The sequence below is a fragment of the Polypterus senegalus genome, chromosome 8 (genome assembly GCF_016835505.1).
Source record: "Polypterus senegalus isolate Bchr_013 chromosome 8, ASM1683550v1, whole genome shotgun sequence".
In the NCBI taxonomy this organism is placed as follows: Eukaryota; Metazoa; Chordata; class Cladistia; order Polypteriformes; family Polypteridae; genus Polypterus; species Polypterus senegalus.
In genome coordinates this window covers 114,369,308-114,389,797 of record NC_053161.1, presented here as the reverse complement: position 1 = coordinate 114,389,797, position 20,490 = coordinate 114,369,308, and the positions used below count along the sequence as shown (strand labels likewise).

Below are 20,490 nucleotides of genomic sequence, written 5' to 3'. Positions count from 1 at the left end.
CTGACAGATTTGTACTTATTGCTTTTTTAACTACCTTGGCAAAGAAATTATTGTTTATAATAAATTTTAAGAAATTAATACTTGCTTTATAATGTTAGGTAAATTTCAAGTTTAAAGTAGCCTATGTACTAAAATATTAAAAAAATTTTTTACGTGAGGCTTTTTATGTACTACCTTGTTACATTTTATTTATTTTAAAGTTTTTTTTTTTGTTTAATCACGCTTGCCTTTTCTTCCTCAAGCTGCATTATTGATGAATAGATTATGAATTTTCAACTATGGTTGACACATCTGAGTTAACAATCAGTGTTTGAAGACTTGTAATGTGGTACCATTGTGCAAATATCAATAATCACTTGTGCAGTTCACATAATTTTAAAGTAGGATAGAGCAATCATTCTCATACTGTAGCTACATGTTTTGTACTGACCAGTTTCATGATCAGTCAAGCATTTTACCTTTGTTTAATCTAATTTAATTAGCATGTCTTTTTTTCTCTTATTCTGCATTCATAAAAACATAGCAGTGTGATATTTATATTTACATAACATCTTTGTTTTATTTTTGTTTTGTTTTTTTTTTGGCATAGTTTGCTCCCTTAATTGTATCCTAATAGTTGAAACTGAGCAGACATCAGAGCAAATCACACTGAACACAGAAAGGCTACATCAAGATCAGGCCCACTAATGTACTCGCTAGTAATTAATGGATTAAATAACCAGAACACCTGGAAAACAGAATAAACATCTTATGAAATAAAGTTAAAGAAACCATTCAATAACCCACATGCAAAATACATAAATGTTTGGCACTTTCTGATAATTTACCAAAACTTAGTTTGGAAATTTTACATCAACCCCAAGTCACAGAAGCTGGCTGGAACACAAACCTGCAGCCACAACCCAGGGCAGAGTTTGAGAAACAATGGTTGTAGTCAATGTAGTATATCTATACCATTTCACAGCCTGATTAAATATGTTGCATATTAGAGGTTTCTTCTATAACATTTTGTCTTGCTGTTACTTATATTACTTGCCTTTTTTCTGTGTGTTCATTATATATTTACTTCTAGCATGCAGTTAAGTGACACATTTCAAGTAATACACTGGAGGAACAAAACCTAGCACATGTGGAATTCATGGTTGGGTGCTGCAGCCACTAAGCTACACTGCCTAATATACATAAAAATAGTCCAAGCTTTATGTTGACTAAATACAGACTCTTCATAAAAATTAGTCTGAACAAATACAAGCACCCAAGCTGTTATCCACCCTTTTTAGTATGCTAGAGTACAGGACTTCAAATTCATTTTATTTATTTTTTTTAACTATATGACTAATGAAAAGCTCGGAGCACTTCACATTTTACAATCTTCTAAAAGACAGTAACAATAAATAGTATACACTATGTAAACAAGGAATACAAATTTTGTTGAAAGTGTGTGATTCTGGATTGTCATTAATGCCCCATTGTGCTTGGGTTATTAAAAAAAAAAAAATGATGAGGAAACCTATGTTTGGTAGCTGCTAATTATTTTGGATGGCATGATTTGGAGAGGACTGAGTGTTGGATACACTTTACCAAGAGCTTCAGGGTCAAGGACTGACAAACTTACTGATGTTTTGAATGGAACTGTTAAGTATTCTGAAAGTTTAAGGGAAAGGCATCATCTGGATCACAACTGTCAATATAAAGTACAAACAGGAATTTTCAGAGTCCCTACTGCCTCCGGCTTAACAGAGTTGGATTATACAACCAGGAATTCTACACATGACCACCACTAATGTTTAGTCTTAGAAAAAAAGTCCCCTGTATCTCCGTTAATCTTCCCATAAAATGTGAGTACTGCTTGTGCACATGCAGGGCTTGTAATGGTGCAGTGGAGTGTAAAAAAATTGAGCAATATCTAGCATATTGATTGATAAACATTTTGTGTATTAACTTTTAAAATTAGTGTTATACTTGTAAAATGTTTAAAGGGAAGAAAGCTGTGTAGCCAGTTATAGCTTAAGCACATTTATGACCCTACTAGATTAGATAACATTATTGTTGAGCCATCTGCGGTGCGGATGGATGTGTTAACTAATTGGACTTTTTTTTAATTTTTTTATTTGTATGACCTTACAAATCTATATTCCCAGGAAGAAAGCCGAGACTGGAGGACAGGTTTGTACCATGGGAATTGCCTTGTACCCATTGTTTCAAGTCCTGGTAAAAAGATGAACCAAGGGAACTACCTTGCACTCATTATTTTTGGGCATATTATCATATAATACAAAAAATGTGTAACATAATTCCTGCTTGTTGTCCCACTCTGTCTATTTATCTGATGTTACAGATAGGGAGCCTACCTGAGTACATGCTGAACTACGTACGGTACCAGTTAGTATGGTAAGCGTGTGGGATTTAAGACAGTCTGGTAAAGTCTACATATTAATAAGTATAAAATGGGAAAATAGGGTCAACCATGATTATTGGAAAAAAAAAAGAAATATGAGAGAATGACATCCCCAATGAATCCTCCTCATCAATCCAACAGCCTAACTTCATTGTAGTTTTGATTATGCTGTGTGGACGTACAAGGCATGAAATCAAAGTGCTTTACAACATGCCAAAGAAGTAGTTACATGCAAAGACAGCATGTAACAAACTGCAAATCTGCACTGACCCATCTTTGAAAGCCATACCCCTATTTAAAAAAAAAAGCCAAATGGTTAAGGAAGGGTATAAAACATGGGCACTCTTCCATGCTAGGAACACACTGGTATTGTCATCAGGCAATAATGTAAATGGACACTCAAGCTGAGGACCCAGATAATGACAAGAATGACTTGCAGCAAGTCTTGGAAGAAAAAAATAACCATAACATGAAACTATGCAGGGAATAAACTAACACAGACAGAGAGAATCAAAGGCAGTGAAGCTGTGAAATTAGTTGTTTGATCTAAATCAAAAAATCCATGATTTAAATCTCCAACCTCTCAGCGCCCAATCCAAAAATCCTATTATGTAGACTGAGATAATACAAAATTCCTAAGTGTAAACTTTTTATTTGTCATTTTATGTAGTACTAGATAATGAGCCTTTTGATGAGTTGTCCCTACAGGTCATTGAGGGATCCTAATAATGAGCTCTAAAAGGAAGGAGTATCATCGAGCAATGCTCGCGATGAGTTATGTCTTCTTTTCCTTGTCTTATATACAAACATTGGGTGGTCCAGATCTAATTATGCAATTTTCATTACGCTATAACTTACTATGTTTATTACATAGAAAATCATCCCAAAAAATTCCGGACCATCAAGTAGTGTGCAAACTGACGACATGAAGAATAGTCCGCGCTGAACAGGAATCATCCCCGCATAAATCAAAGTCATCCAGACGATCTGGACCACCCTGTAGATTAGTTAAGGCCAAAACTGAAGTCTTCCACAGTTCTTTCCCATGGACTTCTGCCTCCACATCAAGTGTTCTAGATGTTTACTTGCTCCAAAGATCATAGTTCAAACCTTAGTGTTGTCACTGAATCTGATTTAGAGCAGGGAGAGATTGCATGTGACTCTGGAACAAGGATAGCATTTGACTGCACATGGATGACTCTGCTGTGAAATATTATAGGTACAAATCAAGTAAATTATTTCCTTCACCCACAGTTATCAGCTCAAGTAGAGAGCACAAAACAATCTGTAAGAACAAGGAAGTATGAGACTTCAGTTTCTTCCCAGTATGGATGGCAATCATAAAAAAATGTCATCTCTTTGAGGTAACAGTCTAAGCTTATAGTTACAAAAGATATTTGCTCCCCCACAAACACCCTACGTACACAGTAAAAAGTGCAGTGTAGACAAAACCTATAAGATGGTTGCTGCACGGTACATAAAGCAGAAAGTGCTTCGAGGGGAAGGTGGTTGTACCTTGTGAAAAGGCCAGAGGACAAGCATTTTATACACGTTATGTGGTCAAAGAAAATAAATCAGGAGTGGATTGTAGGAGAGAGAAAAGGATGAAGAAAAACAAAAATGGCACCTGTGTAAGGATTAATTTGAAATATGGGGAAATTTTGATTAATACAGATGAGAGAGACAGAGTATTAAACTGGAATGGGAGGATGAGTGGGATGCGGGTTTCACTTCTGGTACATCTTTATAGGTGGATTTTGCAAAGGCTGCTGCTCCTTCTGGCTTGGTTGAGGGTCTTATTCACAATATGAGAAGGGTATCATCTATTAGTGAAGAATATTGGAAGTGCTTCATCACTGCAGGGATGCAAGAGTATGAGGAATTGTGAAAAAGAAAAAGGGGTTATTTAGTGTTCCAAGCATGGAAGGAGCTGTACAGAACATATTAAGTCCTGGAAAGCTGACAGAAAGACAGATACCAAGGAATGACAGAATTGTGGCCTATATGTTGACAGTGAACCTAAGAGATGTACAGACACTGGTAAAATGGCTAATAAATTCCAGAAGGTGGCTTCTGGAGCAGGAGGCAGCACCAACAGAATCAGAAAAAGTTACTAATCCACCAAAGTTTGTCAATAAGCGTTCGATACAAACCTAGTGGTAAAAAAGTAACATTTGAAGTGGTAAGTCTTTATTTTTTTTACACAAATGTTGTTAGACAGACTAGAAGTAGTACACAAAAAATGTACATGAACTGGCTGTGCCAGCTAAAATGATGATAAGTCCTCCGTTGATTAAATTCTCTATGCAGTGCAAATTAAGGCCAAAAGAAGGCAGTGTTCTTTGGTATAATTAATTGTAGATTGTGGTTCTGCATTAATTGTGCCAGAAAACTAGAACCACTATTATTTTATACATGCCAGTTTACTCAGCCAAGTGTGAAACTAGTTATCTATTCAAAAGAGAGCATTCCAATTTTTGGGTGGCTACATACAAATATCTCTAGGGATGGTACTGCAAGTTCTGCCACATATCATGTACTTAATGTTGGGCTTTACTTTATTTGCTGAGAATTTTTTAAATGTAAGTGTACCTTCACATTACTGAGGGTGATACTGTTATTGCTCACACTCTAAAATCTTCTTTTGCAAAATACTGATTCAGCAACACTACCAGTTTGTGCCACAGGTAGTGTACTCAAAGTAAAAAAGGAACTGCAAATACTTCTACTAGCAGACAGATGTCTCATTTGAGCTAAAGTCTTTTTTGGAGCAGAGATTTAGCAGATGTTTCATGAGCTTCACCGAAAACACCAACATTCAAAACTTTGGGGTCACCCAGAAATTTTCATGTTTTTGATAGAATTGCATATCCTTAATTAGTTATGTGTTAATGCTAATTGGTTATAAAAGAAACATTTGTAATTGCATTAGCACCCCTGAAACCTGTTATTCTGTTAACTTGTGTTGCAAGGTCTTGACATTCCTAAAGTCCAGTTCTGGGTTCAAAATGGAACTTCTTTCTCAAGAAACATGTCAGTTTATTTATTGATTTATTTATTTTGCAGAATGAAGGCTAATCCATGTGACACAGCAGGGGAAAATATATAACAGAGATTACCACTATTTAGTTTGGCCCTGGGGGAAGAGGTGTTTATTATTCTCTGTTTTTTTATGTACTTTGCTGTTCACCTATATTGCTTATTTTGGTTTTGTTATTAAAGCCTTATTCTTTGTTAATTAGTATAGCCTAATTATTATATATTTTTTTTAATCTTCATCTTGTAAAGCACTTTGAGCTACATCATTTGTATGAAAACATGCTATACAAATAAATGTTGTTTATTTTGTTTTTTTCATTTTGGACACCTGTATTGGTGTACAGTGTACATTTAATCCTGCATGTGCTAAGGGGTAAATAGGGGCTAATCTGCCTAGATTATCCAAGCAGCACTGGGTGTAAGGCAAGAAGCAAATGTGGTGGATCATACATCGGTCCTTTGCAGAGCACAACCGCACAGCCAATCAGAGAAAAGGATGCTGTGTGCAATCCAGTATCAGAAACATATAAGTAATGTATTGGGTTAGCTTTGAATCAATTATTTGATATAAGATATTTTGAACTAATGTGATCTGATAGCACAGCAGTAACTAGTGTTCCTACATTGAATCTTTGGGGATGGAAAAAAGGGGATGAATGTTGTCTGCAGGATTTACTTGCACCTTACAAAGCACATGGGAGATGGTGCTGGTGCCTCGGATGGAGCCTTATATACCAGCATCATTACATTGTCCATTCACTCACTCACACACACATATCCTATTAGAAATCAAAAAACAACCTAACCAGTACATCATTGGAGTGCTTAGTGCAAGAAGACTGGGACCTTAGTATTAAAGTAGCAAAAGTACTGTCCATTAAACTCAAAACAAACTTTTGCTTCCAAAACTAGCCTTCCAGGTTGCAGTGAAAATGAGCCTAAACCCAACACCCAGCAAGCAGGCTTGTAGCCAAGAGAAAAAATGGTGTGCCAAAAAGGCAAACCTTAAGCAAAAACAGCCAGTATACTGTATAAACCACAAATCTAAATCCTTTAAAAAATGCCAAAGTTCTTAAAAAACAAAGATTAAAGCTGAAAAAAGGTGTGGCATTCTGTGTAACAAACAAAATTAAAAAGCAGCTGGTCCTGGTGTAAAGTGAGGTTAATTGGCACAAAACTTTCTCACTGGTTTGATTGTGAAAAGGACAAGCACTAATACACTGGAGCAAGTTAAAGCTGCAGGTGAGTGCTAGTTGGGAAGTGCAGATTAAGCCTTAAGCAGCCTGACATTCTGTGACAGAAGCGCCCAAGGACAAAGCAGCAGTTAGCACACAGGGCTCAACAGTCATTGGAAGGAGTGTGTGACGGAAACAGACAATTGTGCTGGTTGCTTTTCTCACTTTAAACACTAGTTATATCATTGCTTTATCTTAAATCAATTTAATGATATTTTTCTTTGGGTAATGAGCTGATATTGGCTATAAATTATGATCACATAGTACTGATGGGTACTAGTACTGATTTTAATGTACACATTGATGTGGAAACTGACACTTTTAGCAAATGTTTTACTTATTTGTTAAATTCAGTAGGATTTTGTCAGATTGTCAAAGGTCCAACTCATAATCATAACCACACATTAGATTTAATTATAACTTACAAAGTTGAAATTCAAAATTTAAATATTACTCCATTAAATGTAGTTATTTCCGATCACTTCTTAATTACATTTGATTTAGTTCTGCCCTTGCCAATGCACTCACAGATTAAAACAAAGACAGTGCGACATCTAGATTGTAATTCTGCTTCAAAATTCATAGATACCCTGAGTAGGTCGAGTGTAATTGTGGAAAACCACTTAGATCAGTTAACATTAAATGTAAACGTGGAAAACAATTTAGATCAGCTAACATCACATTATAATGTGACCTTGAGAGATGCTCTGGACACAGTGGCTCCCCTTAAAACAAAAGTGATCAAAGCACATAGAAACTCTCCCTGGTTTAATGAAAATACTCGAGCTCTTAAATTAGAGTGTCGAAAACTGGAGCGCAGATGGAGAACAACAAAGCTACATGTCTTTCAAATTGCATGGACAGAGAGTGTTAATAAATATAAAAAAGCCCTCTTTAAAGCTCGCTCAGAATACTATTCTACATTAATAGATAGCAATAATAAAAATCCTCGGGTACTGTTTAGAACAGTGGCTAAATTAACAAATGGAATTCAGATCAACAGTGCAAAATACCAACAGATATTAGCAGTACAGACTTTATGAACTTCTTCAATGAGAAAATTAAAAATATAAGATCCCAGATCTCAGCATCACAGTACAAACCAAATACTAGCTTAGCAGACCCTGTCTCACATTGCATTCAGCACTTTAATAATTTTAATCCTGTAACTGAGCAGGAAGTCTTAACTTTAATTTCTAAAATGAAGCCCACTACTTGTTCCCTAGATCCAGTGCCAACAAAACTAGTAAAAAGTGCAATGGATGTTCTTGCAGCGCCTATTCTAACCGTTATCAATAGTTCATTATTGCATGGCACAGTACCTGATGCACTAAAAGTGTCAGTCATTAAACCATTACTTAAAAAGTCAGACCTAGACCCACACATACTAAATAATTATAGGCCTATTTCAAATTTACCTTTCTCTCTAAAATACTAGAAAAAGTAGTCGCCAGTCAGCTTCAGTCACACCTTACGCATTACAATTTATTTGAGAAATTCCAGTCTGGTTTTCGCACTGGTCATAGTACAGAAACGGCACTAACACGGGTTGTAAATGACATTCTGATATCCTCTGATGAAGGAAACTCCACTGTAATTATGTTGTTGGACTTAAGTGCAGCATTTGACACCATTGACCATTCTATTTTACTGCACAGGCTAGAAAACGATGTTGGGCTTACAGGCCCCATGCTCGCTTGGTTTAGTTCTTATTTATCAAATCGATTCCAATATGTACAGAAATGTGCTGACAGTACTCCATCATTATACACAGGGCTCAATACTGGGACCTTTACTGTTTTCACTTTACATGCTTCCACTGGGATCTCTCATTAGGAAACGTAATGTTAATTTTCACTCGTATGCAGATGACACCCAGTTATACCTTTCATTTAAATCAAATGAAGTTTCTCCGATGTTGTCTTTAATTAGTTGTGTTAGTGAATTAAAGGAATGGATGAATGAGAACTACTTGTCTTTAAATACAGATAAAACAGAGATGTTAATTGTTGGAGGGAATGACGCTGATCACAGCAATATTTTGTCATCATTTAACTCAGTTGGAATCCCAATTAATTTTACTGAATCAGCCCGCAATCTAGGAGTTATCTTTGACTCTAGCATGTCATTTAAAGCACATATTACAAAGTTGTCCAAAACATGTTTCTTCCATCTTAAAAATGTTAGGAAATTAAGGCGCTTTCTAAATAAACAGGATTGTGAGAAATTAATTCATGCATTTATCTCTAGTAGGATTGACTACTGCAATGCGGTGTTCACTGGCTGTTCAAACTGTTCTCTATACAGCCTCCAGTTAATCCAAAATGCCGCTGCAAGAATTATTACAAGAACAAAAAAATATGAACACATAACTCCAGTTCTTAAATACTTACACTGGCTCCCGGTTCAGTTTAGGGCAGATTTCAAAATCCTCCTTTTAACATATAAAGCATTAAATGGCCAAGGTCCGACTTACTTGTCTGAACTTATCATGACTTACAAACCTGAGCGCACATTAAGATCTCAAGATGCCGGTCTGCTTAGGATTCCAAGGATTAATAAAATAACAGTGGGAGGTCGAGCTTTTAGTTACAGGGCCCCTAAACTGTGGAATGGTCTTCCTGCTTCCATAAGAGATGCCCCTTCAGTCTCAGCCTTTAAATCCCGGCTGAAGACTCACTACTTCAGTTTAGCATATCCTGACTAGAGCTGCTGATTAACTGTACATACTGCATCTCTGTTGTTAGTCATTAGCACTAAAACATAAGTAACATGATAATAAATTGGATACTTACCCTCACCTATTCTTTTTCTCTTCTCGGTACTCAAATGTGGCAATTGGTGCCACGCCCACCTGCCAAGTTGCTTGCCTGCCTATGGTAAAGTCATCCCTGATGGAGGATCGCAGGAATCATGAGAAAGAAGGGTCCTTTCATCGGATTGGCTGGCCCAGCACTGTTTCAGCCGTGGAATGGCCAAATGGGGGAGGCAGCTTGATGGATGAGGTCTCCAGGACTCTAAAAATATCCAAATCTTATTATATGATATCATCTACTGTTAAATTCTGCTCCATTACTTCTAAAATTTTTATTTTTATGCTGTATTGAGGATTTGTTCTGTTCTGTGTATTGTATTGACCCCCTTCTTTTGACACCCACTGCACGCCCAACCTACCTGGAAAGGGGTCTCTCTTTGAACTTCCTTTCCCAAGGTTTCTTCCATTTTCCCTACAAGGTTTTTTAGGAGTTTTTCCTTGTCTTCTCAGAGTCAAGGCTGGGGGGCTGTCAAGAGGCAGGGCCTGTTAAAGCCCATTGCAGCACTTCCTGTGTGATTTTGGGCTATACAAAAATAAACTGTATTGTAAAACTGTGTATGGGCTATACAAAAATAAACTGTATTGTAAAACTGTGTATATTGGATTAGACTAGTTCCGTATTTTTCAGATTTAACAACACATTTGTTTATAAAACTTCTTCATTAACTAACCTTATTATCCTTATTAACCAATATAAAAATGTATTTAAACAAAATGCTTTCACTGGCATTAACTTATATATCATGACATATATGTTCAAAAGTAACATAATGCAATGGTATGAATATATTTTGCAAAGCATTTAATTATCGTTAGTTTGGAAAATACTGTCTAAATTAAAATATATCACCAGCTTAGGACTGTGACCTGATGAAGAATGAGAATGCAGAAAGATGTAGGTGACATTAGGTTTTTTGTATGGGGTTGCTGTACTGCCTCTCCACGTCCAGAATCAGGTACTTGACAATTAGGGTGGCCATCAGAATAGGGCTGTTGCTTCACCAGAGATATCTACTACAAATGCACCCACCATTGGAGAAGAACCAGGAGTGATCATCTCTCCACTGGACTATGAATCCTCAAAAAGGAACTGCAGACTATTACAGGGGTAAGAGAAGCTCAGTCTACTAGCGAAAAAACCTCAACCGGAAAAGTGAACATAAAATGAATCAAGCTTCAGGCAGTCCATCCGTGTACAATTTGCACATTCTCTCCGTGTCTCTTTGGAGCTGCCTCCTCCTAAAAATTCATTTGTATTATCATTAGCAACTTTAAATTTGGCATATTGTCAGCAAACGTGTGCCCTTGAAGTGAACCCCGAATTGGATTATGTAGGTATGCAAATACACAGCAATATTTGTATCAATCCATCCATCTTCCAAATCTGTTTTATTCTGAGTAGGATCGCAGGAAAGCTGGAGCCTACCCCAGCAAGCACAGGGCACAAGGCAGAAACAATCACTGGGCAGGACGCCTGTCCACTGCATGGAGAACATACACGTGCACAAACATATTAAGGCTAATTTAAAATCACCAGTCTACTTAACCTGCAGTTAAAAGGAATCAAAATTATACAAGTATACACTGAAAAAAATTGTTTGGATTATTTCATGTGATTTTTATATACTCTATTTCTGAGCACTGAGTTAAAAAATGAAAAAGTTTTCTCTATCACATAACATTTTTTCACAAAACATTTTTAGCTGTCAGTTGCATTTTTTTTTGTTTTCACATTATATTTAAACATTAATATTTCAATGACAATTTGTTTGAATTTCATATTTTCTACTATTACAATCTAATTTAAAGTATTTTTAGCACCACTGGTCCATATGTAGAGCCCCAAACGTTCAGTGTATCTTGCTTGGCAAGCAATCAAGGTATACAAAATTCCCATGGGACGTGGGACAGCAGAGTCAACAATTATATTGGGTTTAGAAGGAATGGACAGCTAGAAATAAATGTTACACCTTAATCACAAAAGCATTATCAGGCTTGGCTTGGTGGTCCCAGCTAAAGAGCTGCTACCAGTGATTTATATTAGGCTTTTGTTTAATGAAGCAGTTTGTCAAAGTCATATCAAAGGATGAAGCCTCTTTTATGCATTTGTGCAGGAGGTCTCTGGATTTGTGACTCTAAATTGAAAGAGGGAATTTTTGCCGAGCCTGACATTAGAAAACTGATTTCTGATGCAGAATTTGTTTCTTTTTTGAATCTTGGGTATTATTCAGAGAGGTAATTCCTAAGTTTTTAGGTAACAATAAAAAAAGATTATAAACAAACTATAAAAAAAATGTACTAAGTTTAAGAAACTGGGTTACAACACAAGTCTCAAAGTTTACCTTTTGGATTCCTTTTTTGGCGCAGGGAGTGAAGAGCAGGGTGAAAGATTCCATCAGGATATCAAGGACATGGAAAGAAGGTCCCAGAGACAGACTGCTGACTGATTCATAGGGACACACCAGAAAAAGTTTACCAGCGACGGACCAGCAAATGAAGTTTTGGATCAAAAAAGCTAACGTGGCAAAAATTAGGCAAATTATTATTCAATTCAACTTACATATTGTTAAAAATATTACTTTTGAATAAATATTTTCATGTTAAATCAATTAAGAACAATACTGTATACCTAAATAAATTGTGTAATGCGTTCAATTTTAAGTACTTTTTTTGTCCATTTTGCACTTAAATGTGACGAAATGGAAACGCTGTGTGTTTATGCATGCAAATTAAAAAGAACTATACATAGTTAAAACAATTAACATTTGATTAAAAGTACAGGAGTACTGTGGTGTTTGGGATGAAACAGGCGACTTTCTCTCGCCAAAGTCATTTTCAGAGATACTTTGCTGGAACACATTTACCTTTACATGTTGAGCTATGAGCATCCCAAAGGTAAAACTACCTACAACACGTACAACACGTCGTGTAAAGGGTAAGAATGACGCGCACTGCTACTTTTAATTGCAAATTCCAGCAAATAAGCGACTTTCCGCCTACCCTTTTCAGCACCTGCTCACACCTGTTTTGGGCTTTTAACTTTGAAAATGCACCTCCGTAAAGACAACGAATCAAAAACCTTTAATACCTGTAAAATTTAAAGAACCAATTTGTAGCGTTTTTCAGGTGACAGTGGAAACTAATGTTTGAAATGTTTACTTACATAAAGAAACAAGTCTGGGAAGCTCTACTTTCAGCTACGTTAGCTCGACGCTGGAAGGCGTGGTGAGCGGGCTGCACTGGCCGGGCTGAGGCCACGCCCTCGACTAGGGCGACGTCGCGCGCAGGTGCATCTGACTCACCTGCCTCTTCGAGTTGTACTCCGTCGGCTGGATGTGCTGGCATACCGATTCCACTGTTCTGGTATTAGAATGGGACAAGTGCAAGATCGGGAGCCTGTACAACAAGAGCGAAAAACTGACGCAGTGTGTGATGTATTCGGGCAGGGTATCGCGTACGCCGCGCAGAAACTGAAAGAATACCTGGGCTTCGAGGACCCACAGAGTAAACTTCAACCCAGCACGGACACTCTGAACGAAATCTTTCTCGTGAATTTCATCACTTTCTGTGTCGAGAAGGGCGTCGAGGAGCACATCACCACAAGCAAGATGACAAAGCAGCAGTCTCTGTTGTTTGGGGTCGACTGGATCTGGACCCTTTTTGGACCGGATAAGAGCGTCAGGCTGCAGTTCACGGTGCAGACGACTCAGTTGTCCGATTCGGCGCTGAAGGAAAACGCGCAGCCGCCCGCGCTTCCTCCTGCCACAAACGACCGGACGCCAACGAGCGTCGAGGACGCACTTTTCCGCGACAAGGGCAAAGTTGAGAAACTCGAGGAGTTTTGTTCCTTGATTGGGGAGGACTGCGTGGGACTCTTTATAGCGTATGGTCTCCCAGGTAAACCAAGAGAAATGAGAGGGGCACTTTTGGAGAGCATCCGTAAATATCGGCGGAAAAAGGCAAGTACGGACGAGAGCGCGGTGCGAGACTACTTCATGAACACGGACACCTTCCTGTCCACACTGGAGATGCTGGAACGCTGCTTGAACCAGAAAAGCGGGCGCAGGGACATTGGAAATGTGTACATTAGTTTCATTTGACGAGCGTAGGAAGGAAGGAAACAGTTTCTGGCATCGTTTAGCTTTTTCTAGTTGTTAAGTGGTGATATATGAGATGTCTGTAGGATTATCGAACTTTTGGGGCATAATTTCCAATGCTGCCCTTTAAGGATTCTCGGACGTATTACGCCAAACGAACTTGGGGTTCACTAAATAAAAACAAAAGACAATGAATGACAAAGAAATGTTAGTGACAAGCTTTGAGAGTTGCCAAGTTAACCACAGAATTGGGGCATCCATAGGACTGTCACCATTCAGTACAGTATTTGAAATACTGAACACAATATGTTGACATTTCTGAGGATATTTAATCACTGTTTAATCATCTGTCAATAGAACCACTGTTTTCGGAATTGCCTTTGCCGGTATTAAGCGCCCTATTTATTTTTGGCAATGATTCTCCAGTTCCAGCCTTAGTCATTCAGAGACCTGTGGCTAAAGATTTCTGTTTCAATCAGTTCTCAGTGTAATTTCTTTTTTTAAAGTGGATGTACTGAGAAACAATTCATACATATGCATGTAAATAATGAATGTGTGTGTATATAATAGAAATGGAATGTTTACTTTATTCAGATTTTGTTTGACAGTCTTAAATGTTTAGTTAAGAAGTTCCAGGCTTATGAGTACACAAGTGGAAGTATAACCAAAGAAGCTTTCTTTCTTGTAAATGTTTATTTTATTTTCAAAAGGAGAACATTACCATGGCTCACTATTCGATCAAACAACTAATAGTAACTTAACCAATACAAACCATTTACATCACAATCAGAACTTAGAAAACAAGAGGAAAAATAGAAATACAAAGTTAATAAAAAGGTAAAACAGGATTCACCCCCACCTAAAAAGAACCTGAACCATTTTAATGATCTTCCTCAGTTGGTACTATATGGATATAAATAAAGCAGCCACTTTTTCAAGGGACTACCACATTTAAAAAAAGAAAATGAACATTAATCAGTAACGTTTATTTGAAAGTAGTTGATCTTTTGTTTTAGAAATATGCTGTAATAAAATATGTCACTGAAGGCATCCTTCATATGCAGTACTCTGAACCACTGGCCGGAAGGAAGGACCTCAAACTTCATTCCTGAGGGACTTTAAAAGTTTCAGACATTTGTTTTAAATAATATCTTTTTGAACTGTGAATTCCTTCTGCTAATGGAACTTCAGATTTACTTATCAAGAATGTATTTTTCACTTTTCTATGAAATTCAGACAGACAACCTTTTTTATAACCTATTGCTGATGAGGTGTTTATACAGTTTCATGCAGGGAAAATGGCAAATGTGACAGCAGATTTTAAATGTTTACATTTTGACCAAATTGTGTAACTTGTTTTTTTTTTCTATGAACCTGTTAGGTTTAGTTTTGTCTTCTTCCAGAATTTAACTTCAGATTTGCACTGTTCTGACAGTGTGTGTGCATATGTTATGTTTGCATGTATTTATAGAATTTTTTTTTTTTTTGGTTTTGCTTTACATATTTCTACTACTGATAGTTTCAGTGACATACCCTGTTTGAAATAAACACAATTTAAAGTAAATGCAGTGATAGGGATTCAGCTGACGCGCATTAAGGCCTTAACCATTAGGCCTTGCCATATTTACTCTCCTTGGTTGTGGCAAAAGCTCACATTTCTATGATGTAAGTCATTTGTGATGATCATTCACCAGTGTGAGTAAAACATATTAATTGACGTTTTCATGCATGCCACCAGTGACTGCCTATCAAAAATTCACTGCTTTCTAAGGAAACATTCAAGAAAACATAACCTGAAAGTACTAAAAATGAGCAATGACTTCAAAAGGAGAAATCCCATAGTAACCTTTATTTAGTGATTTTACTGTGTTCAGGCTGCAGGTTTACTCAAATCACTTTTCTTCAGACAGGCAGGTTACAGCCACACCTACACTACATTCTTTGTTTAGACTTTTTTTTTTATTTGCTCACTTTCTGTTTGAGAGAGTGGCTTATGGTTGTTGCTTTAGCTCTAGATGTCTAAAGTTCACATTTTGTATGGGATTTAAAAATCACTCCATTTTTATGTGGGTTCTCTCAGGTTTCTCCAAAAGATGTGGGGCCATTTATTATTTCAAATTAAAAGTGATCCAATATGAGCTATGGTAGTTTTGTGAGTGAATGTGTCCTGTATCAGACTGGTGTCCCTGTCACTATTCATGTCTGTTTTGTCCTTGACTTTACTAGCAGGCTCCAGTGTGCACCTTTCTGCTCATTAAAATAAGTTGTTCTGTAAAATAAACTAATGCTATTTAAGAATGAAAGCTTAATTCTTTTTACCACTAGATAAATTTCAATAAGATGTCAAACAATCATGAACACCAGCAAAACTTGTAGACTGATGCTATTTGCGCTTGCGTGTTGATAATAAAATATCTGCTCTGATCAAATAAAAGAATAAAGCTTGACACTTACTAAACCTCACTATTGCAAAAACATATTTTTTTTGTTTAAAATATTAGTTCCAATAAATGTTGCAGACTGGAAGAAACAGCAAGCCCTCCCATTAAGTGGCATATTTTGTTTAGAGCAAAAGTTATTTTCTGATATAGAAGTTGGTCGATGAAAACCAAAAATAAAATTGAAAACCAAAAATAAATGATCTCCCTAATGTACATTAATGTTGCTCACTTCCAGAACATTTGGTAAATTCTTAATATGAGTGTGATATATACAATGTGTGTGTGTGTGTATATATATATATATATATATATGGAGGCAAAGGTCTGTGGAACGGTTTGCATAGTTGTAGCTGGAAATCCACAAAGTGAGCAAATGATCCATTAAATTAGCGTACAAGCTTAGAAACATGCTGCGTAAAGTTTGTTTACGGCTAAAAGCAAGAAATCAGCAGCAGAAACATGGAACGAGGTTTATAGCATATCATGTAATGCGTATCCAGCGGTACACGTGCGGCAGACATCAAAAACACTTGCCACACATATATAGGAACATCACAACGCAGTCAGAAGAAAGGACCCACAATCTCTGATTTACACACATACAAGTTCTACCGGACACACATTTAAATGTGTCTCGGTATAAGTAAAATTCAAGGCTAATACGAAAAGTGTCTGAGAACTGGCTGAATTATGGCTATCCAATGAAAACGCTATTAACAGACATTTGGACATGCGCCCAGCATATGCAAGCTTGAAAAGAAGACCATGCAAACTTTTTTGACCAACACCCTCCACACCCCACCTCATCAATCCACCCCCCCTACCACATCCATCTGTCCTCCCCTTCTTATTTGCTATATATTGTCTTAGGTTCAAAATAATTTTCCTCTGATGATGATTCCTGGTAGGAATTGAAAGCTTAGGAATAAAAAAACTATTTTAAGATACATGATTTATTTGCTCCCTTTGTGGATTTCCAGCTACATATATAACACACACACATATACAGTAACTATGCTGCCTGTCTAAAACATGTTGAAATTTAAGTAATTAACATATACCTTTGCATTGTCGTTTGCAGTGCACCATGTAATGCATATGTCTCTGTTACATGCCATTTGGAATTAGATTTGTAAAAATGGTTTTAATGTTTGTGATGCACCATCTGTTGGAATGACATAGGCATAGCAACCACTTGGACACAGACACATAGTTACTGCCAAATCAATATAGCAGAACTGTAGGCTTACATGCTACTGTGGTCTGTTGTGGTAACTAAGGAATTAAACCATAATCCACAAGGTCCTGCAACTTTCTGTGTGAACTGAGAGAAGTCAGCTTTCCATCCCTGCAGTATGTCAGTGTATACAACAATTGTATGGTATGGAGTCACCTAGGGTAATTGGGTCAGCAAAGTTTTAATGATAGACTGTGAGCAAATGATTTCTTTTATTTTATCTCATAAAGTTTACCATATTTAAATGTTGCACAGTTATGTTAAGTAAATACTGCATTGGTTGTGAAATTTATAGACCAATGAGAAAAATGCCTACAAGGATACTATGATATCAGTATACATTTTATGACCCATGGTTGTAAAGAATACTGTAGTCACATAATACAGTCAAAAACAATGCTATAGTCTAAATTTGTATGCTTTGTATTGTTTCTGTTAGCTGAACCTCCCCGCACCCACCTCTCTGCTGTTTGTGCTCACTTTATTCTAATTGCCATTTAAAAGTATTGTAAATTGGTAACATAAATTTAATTTACCTCTTAAATGTGTTTGTTTCGGTTTTCCTAAATGCAAGAGCAATGTTATGCTCATTTGAGCTCAACTTCCCTTGCAATTCTTATTTGCACACTGTTGTGAGTGTGCCAGATATACTGCTTTAGATCTTGCAGATCTTTCTTAAGAACTTAGCACAATCATTAGAAGTGAATTAGAACACTACATGTTTGTGGAATCATTCATTTGAATGCATATTTTAAGTAATATTTTTGTCTTGGAAGATTTTATACACTGACTTCTCATTTAAAGTTTGTATTGCTTGGTGAAGTGGAGTAATTACTGTAGGTTTCTTTTTGTTAGGATATCTGTGAAGGTGTGTTCAGTTGCGTAATGATATTCATTAGGTTAGAGCTGCATCAGATCAGAAGCTGTAAAAGCTCTTTAAGATATCAATTAGCATGGCCCTGTAGAGAGCCAGTTGCAAAACAACAAAGAAGTAAAATAATTATCATCTGGTCGGCATACTCAATCATTGATCCCAAATTTAATTGTAGGACAGTACAAAGCAGGGGTTATTTGATATAGAAAGAGAGAAAGTAAAGCAAGCAAGAAAACTGAGACATTACTTCTCTTTAAGCTGTAGCATTTGTAGTGAGTAGTTGCCTAGAAAAAAAATAGTACTTGCTGATATTGATTGAATACACAACTAATGTGGTAGTGAATACACTATGTGAATTTCTGAATATAAGATCAGCGCTCTTCTCAAAATACTTGGTTTCCTGTTATTGTGGAGAATACTCATTATAAGGTATCAGATTTGATGAAATATTAAAGCATAAAGCAAGGCTTTTAAACTTAAAGCTTGCTCCCGTCCTGACACAAATTAATTAATTGATGTGAGTTGTTTTCTATACGTTTTTCTTTGTCCTCAGACCTCTTTTTAAATCTGTGTCTTTATTTTTGGTTGTTTTTTGCCAGGTGTAGATACCTTTTGTTGTAAGGTGAGCTGCTATTATCTTTCCTTTATTCTGATCTTGATCTGTGGTAACTGCTTTGTGTTTAAATATGATTTCAGTTATGTATAAATAACTTCCTCTCTTTTATACTTTGTTTTCCAGGAATTTTATGTTTCATTTATACTGTCCCATTGCCAAGTGAAACCCTCAAAATGTGTCGGCTTTAGTTTCAACTTCGTCCTATCATTCATTAGGCTGGACATTAGTGTTCTAATATTCATCCATCCATCCTCTTCTGCTTATCCAAGGTCGGGTCGCGGGGGCAGCAGCTTAAGCAGAGAAGCCCAGACTTCCCTCTCCCCGGCCACTTCTTCCAGCTCTTCGGGAGAATCCCAAAGGCGTTCCCAGGCCAGCCGGAGACATAGTCCCTCCAGCGTGTCCTGGGTCTTCCCCGGGGCCTCCTCCCGGTTGGACGTGCCCGGAACACCTCACCAGGGAGGCGTCCAGGAGGCATCCTGATCAGATGCCCGAGCCACCTCATCTGACTCCTCTCGATGCGGAGGAGCAGCGGCTCTACTCTGAGCCCCTCCCGGATGACTGAGCTTCTCACCCTATCTTTAAGGGAAAGCCCAGACACCCTGCGGAGGAAACTCATTTCAGCCGCTTGTATTCGCGATCTCGTTCTTTCGGTCACTACCCATAGCTCATGACCATAGATGAGGGTAGGAGCGTAGATGGACTGGTAAATTGAGAGCTTTGCCTTACGGCTCAGCTCCTTTTTCACCACGACAGACCGATGCAGAGCCGCATCACTGCGGATGCCGCACCGATCCGCCTGTCGATCTCACGCTCCATTCTTCCCTCACTCGTGAACAAGACCCCGAGATACTTGAACTCCTCCACTTGGGGCAGGATCTCTCCCCAACCCTGAGAGGGCACTCCACCCTTTTCCGGCTGAGGACCATGCTCTCGGATTTGGAGGTGCTGATTCTCACCCCAGCCGCTTCACACTCAGCTGCGAACCGATCCAGAGAGAGCTGAAGATCACGGCCTGATGAAGCAAACAGGACAACATCATCTGCAAAAGCAGTGACCCAATCCTGAGTCCACCAAACGGACCCCTTCAACACCCTGGCTGCGCCTAGAAATTCTGTCCATAAAAGTTATGAACAGAATCGGTGACAAAGGGCAGCCCTGGCGAGTCCAACTCTCACTGGAAGCGGGCTCGACTTACTGCGGCAATGCGGACCAAGCTCTGACACGGTTGTACAGAGACCGAACAGCTCTTATCAGGGGTCCGGTACCCCATACTCCCGAGCACCCCCACAGGATTCCCGAGGGACACGGTCGAATGCCTTTTCCAAGTCCACAAAACACATGTAGACCGTCGGGCAAACTCCCATGCACCCTCCAGGACTCTGCTAAGGGTGAAGAGCTGGTCCACTGTTCCGACCAGGACGAAAACCACACTGTTCCTCCTGAATCCGAGGTTCACTATCCGGCGGACCCTCCTCTCCAGAACCCCGAATAGACTTTTCCAGGGAGGCTGAGGAGTGTGATCCCTCTATAGTTGGAACACACCCTCCGGTCCCCTTTTAAAGAGGGGACCACCACCCGGTCTGCCAATCCAGAGGCACTGTCCCGATGTCCATGCGATGTTGCAGAGGCGTGTCAACCAAGACAGTCCTACAACATCCAGAGCCTTAAGGAACTCGGTATCTCATCCACCCCGGGCCCTGCCACCAAGGAGTTTTTTGACCACCTCGGTGACTTCAGT

At 38.1% G+C, this 20,490-nt stretch overlaps 1 protein-coding gene across 1 annotated transcript; it reads left to right on the top strand.

Moving 5' to 3' along the window:
- The first annotated feature begins 12,584 nt into the window (after positions 1-12,584).
- Positions 12,585-16,043, top strand: LOC120534235 (rab15 effector protein-like). The gene has a single exon (XM_039761661.1). The coding sequence runs from the start codon at positions 12,859-12,861 to the stop codon at positions 13,585-13,587; it is 729 nt and encodes a 242-aa protein (XP_039617595.1). The 5' UTR covers positions 12,585-12,858; the 3' UTR covers positions 13,588-16,043.
- Positions 16,044-20,490: the final 4,447 nt, after the last annotated feature.

Bases quoted from the DNA above. Each gene is read 5' to 3' on its own strand.
- LOC120534235 (XM_039761661.1), top strand. From the start codon at position 12,859: ATGGGACAAGTGCAAGATCGGGAGCCTGTACAACAAGAGCGAAAAACT.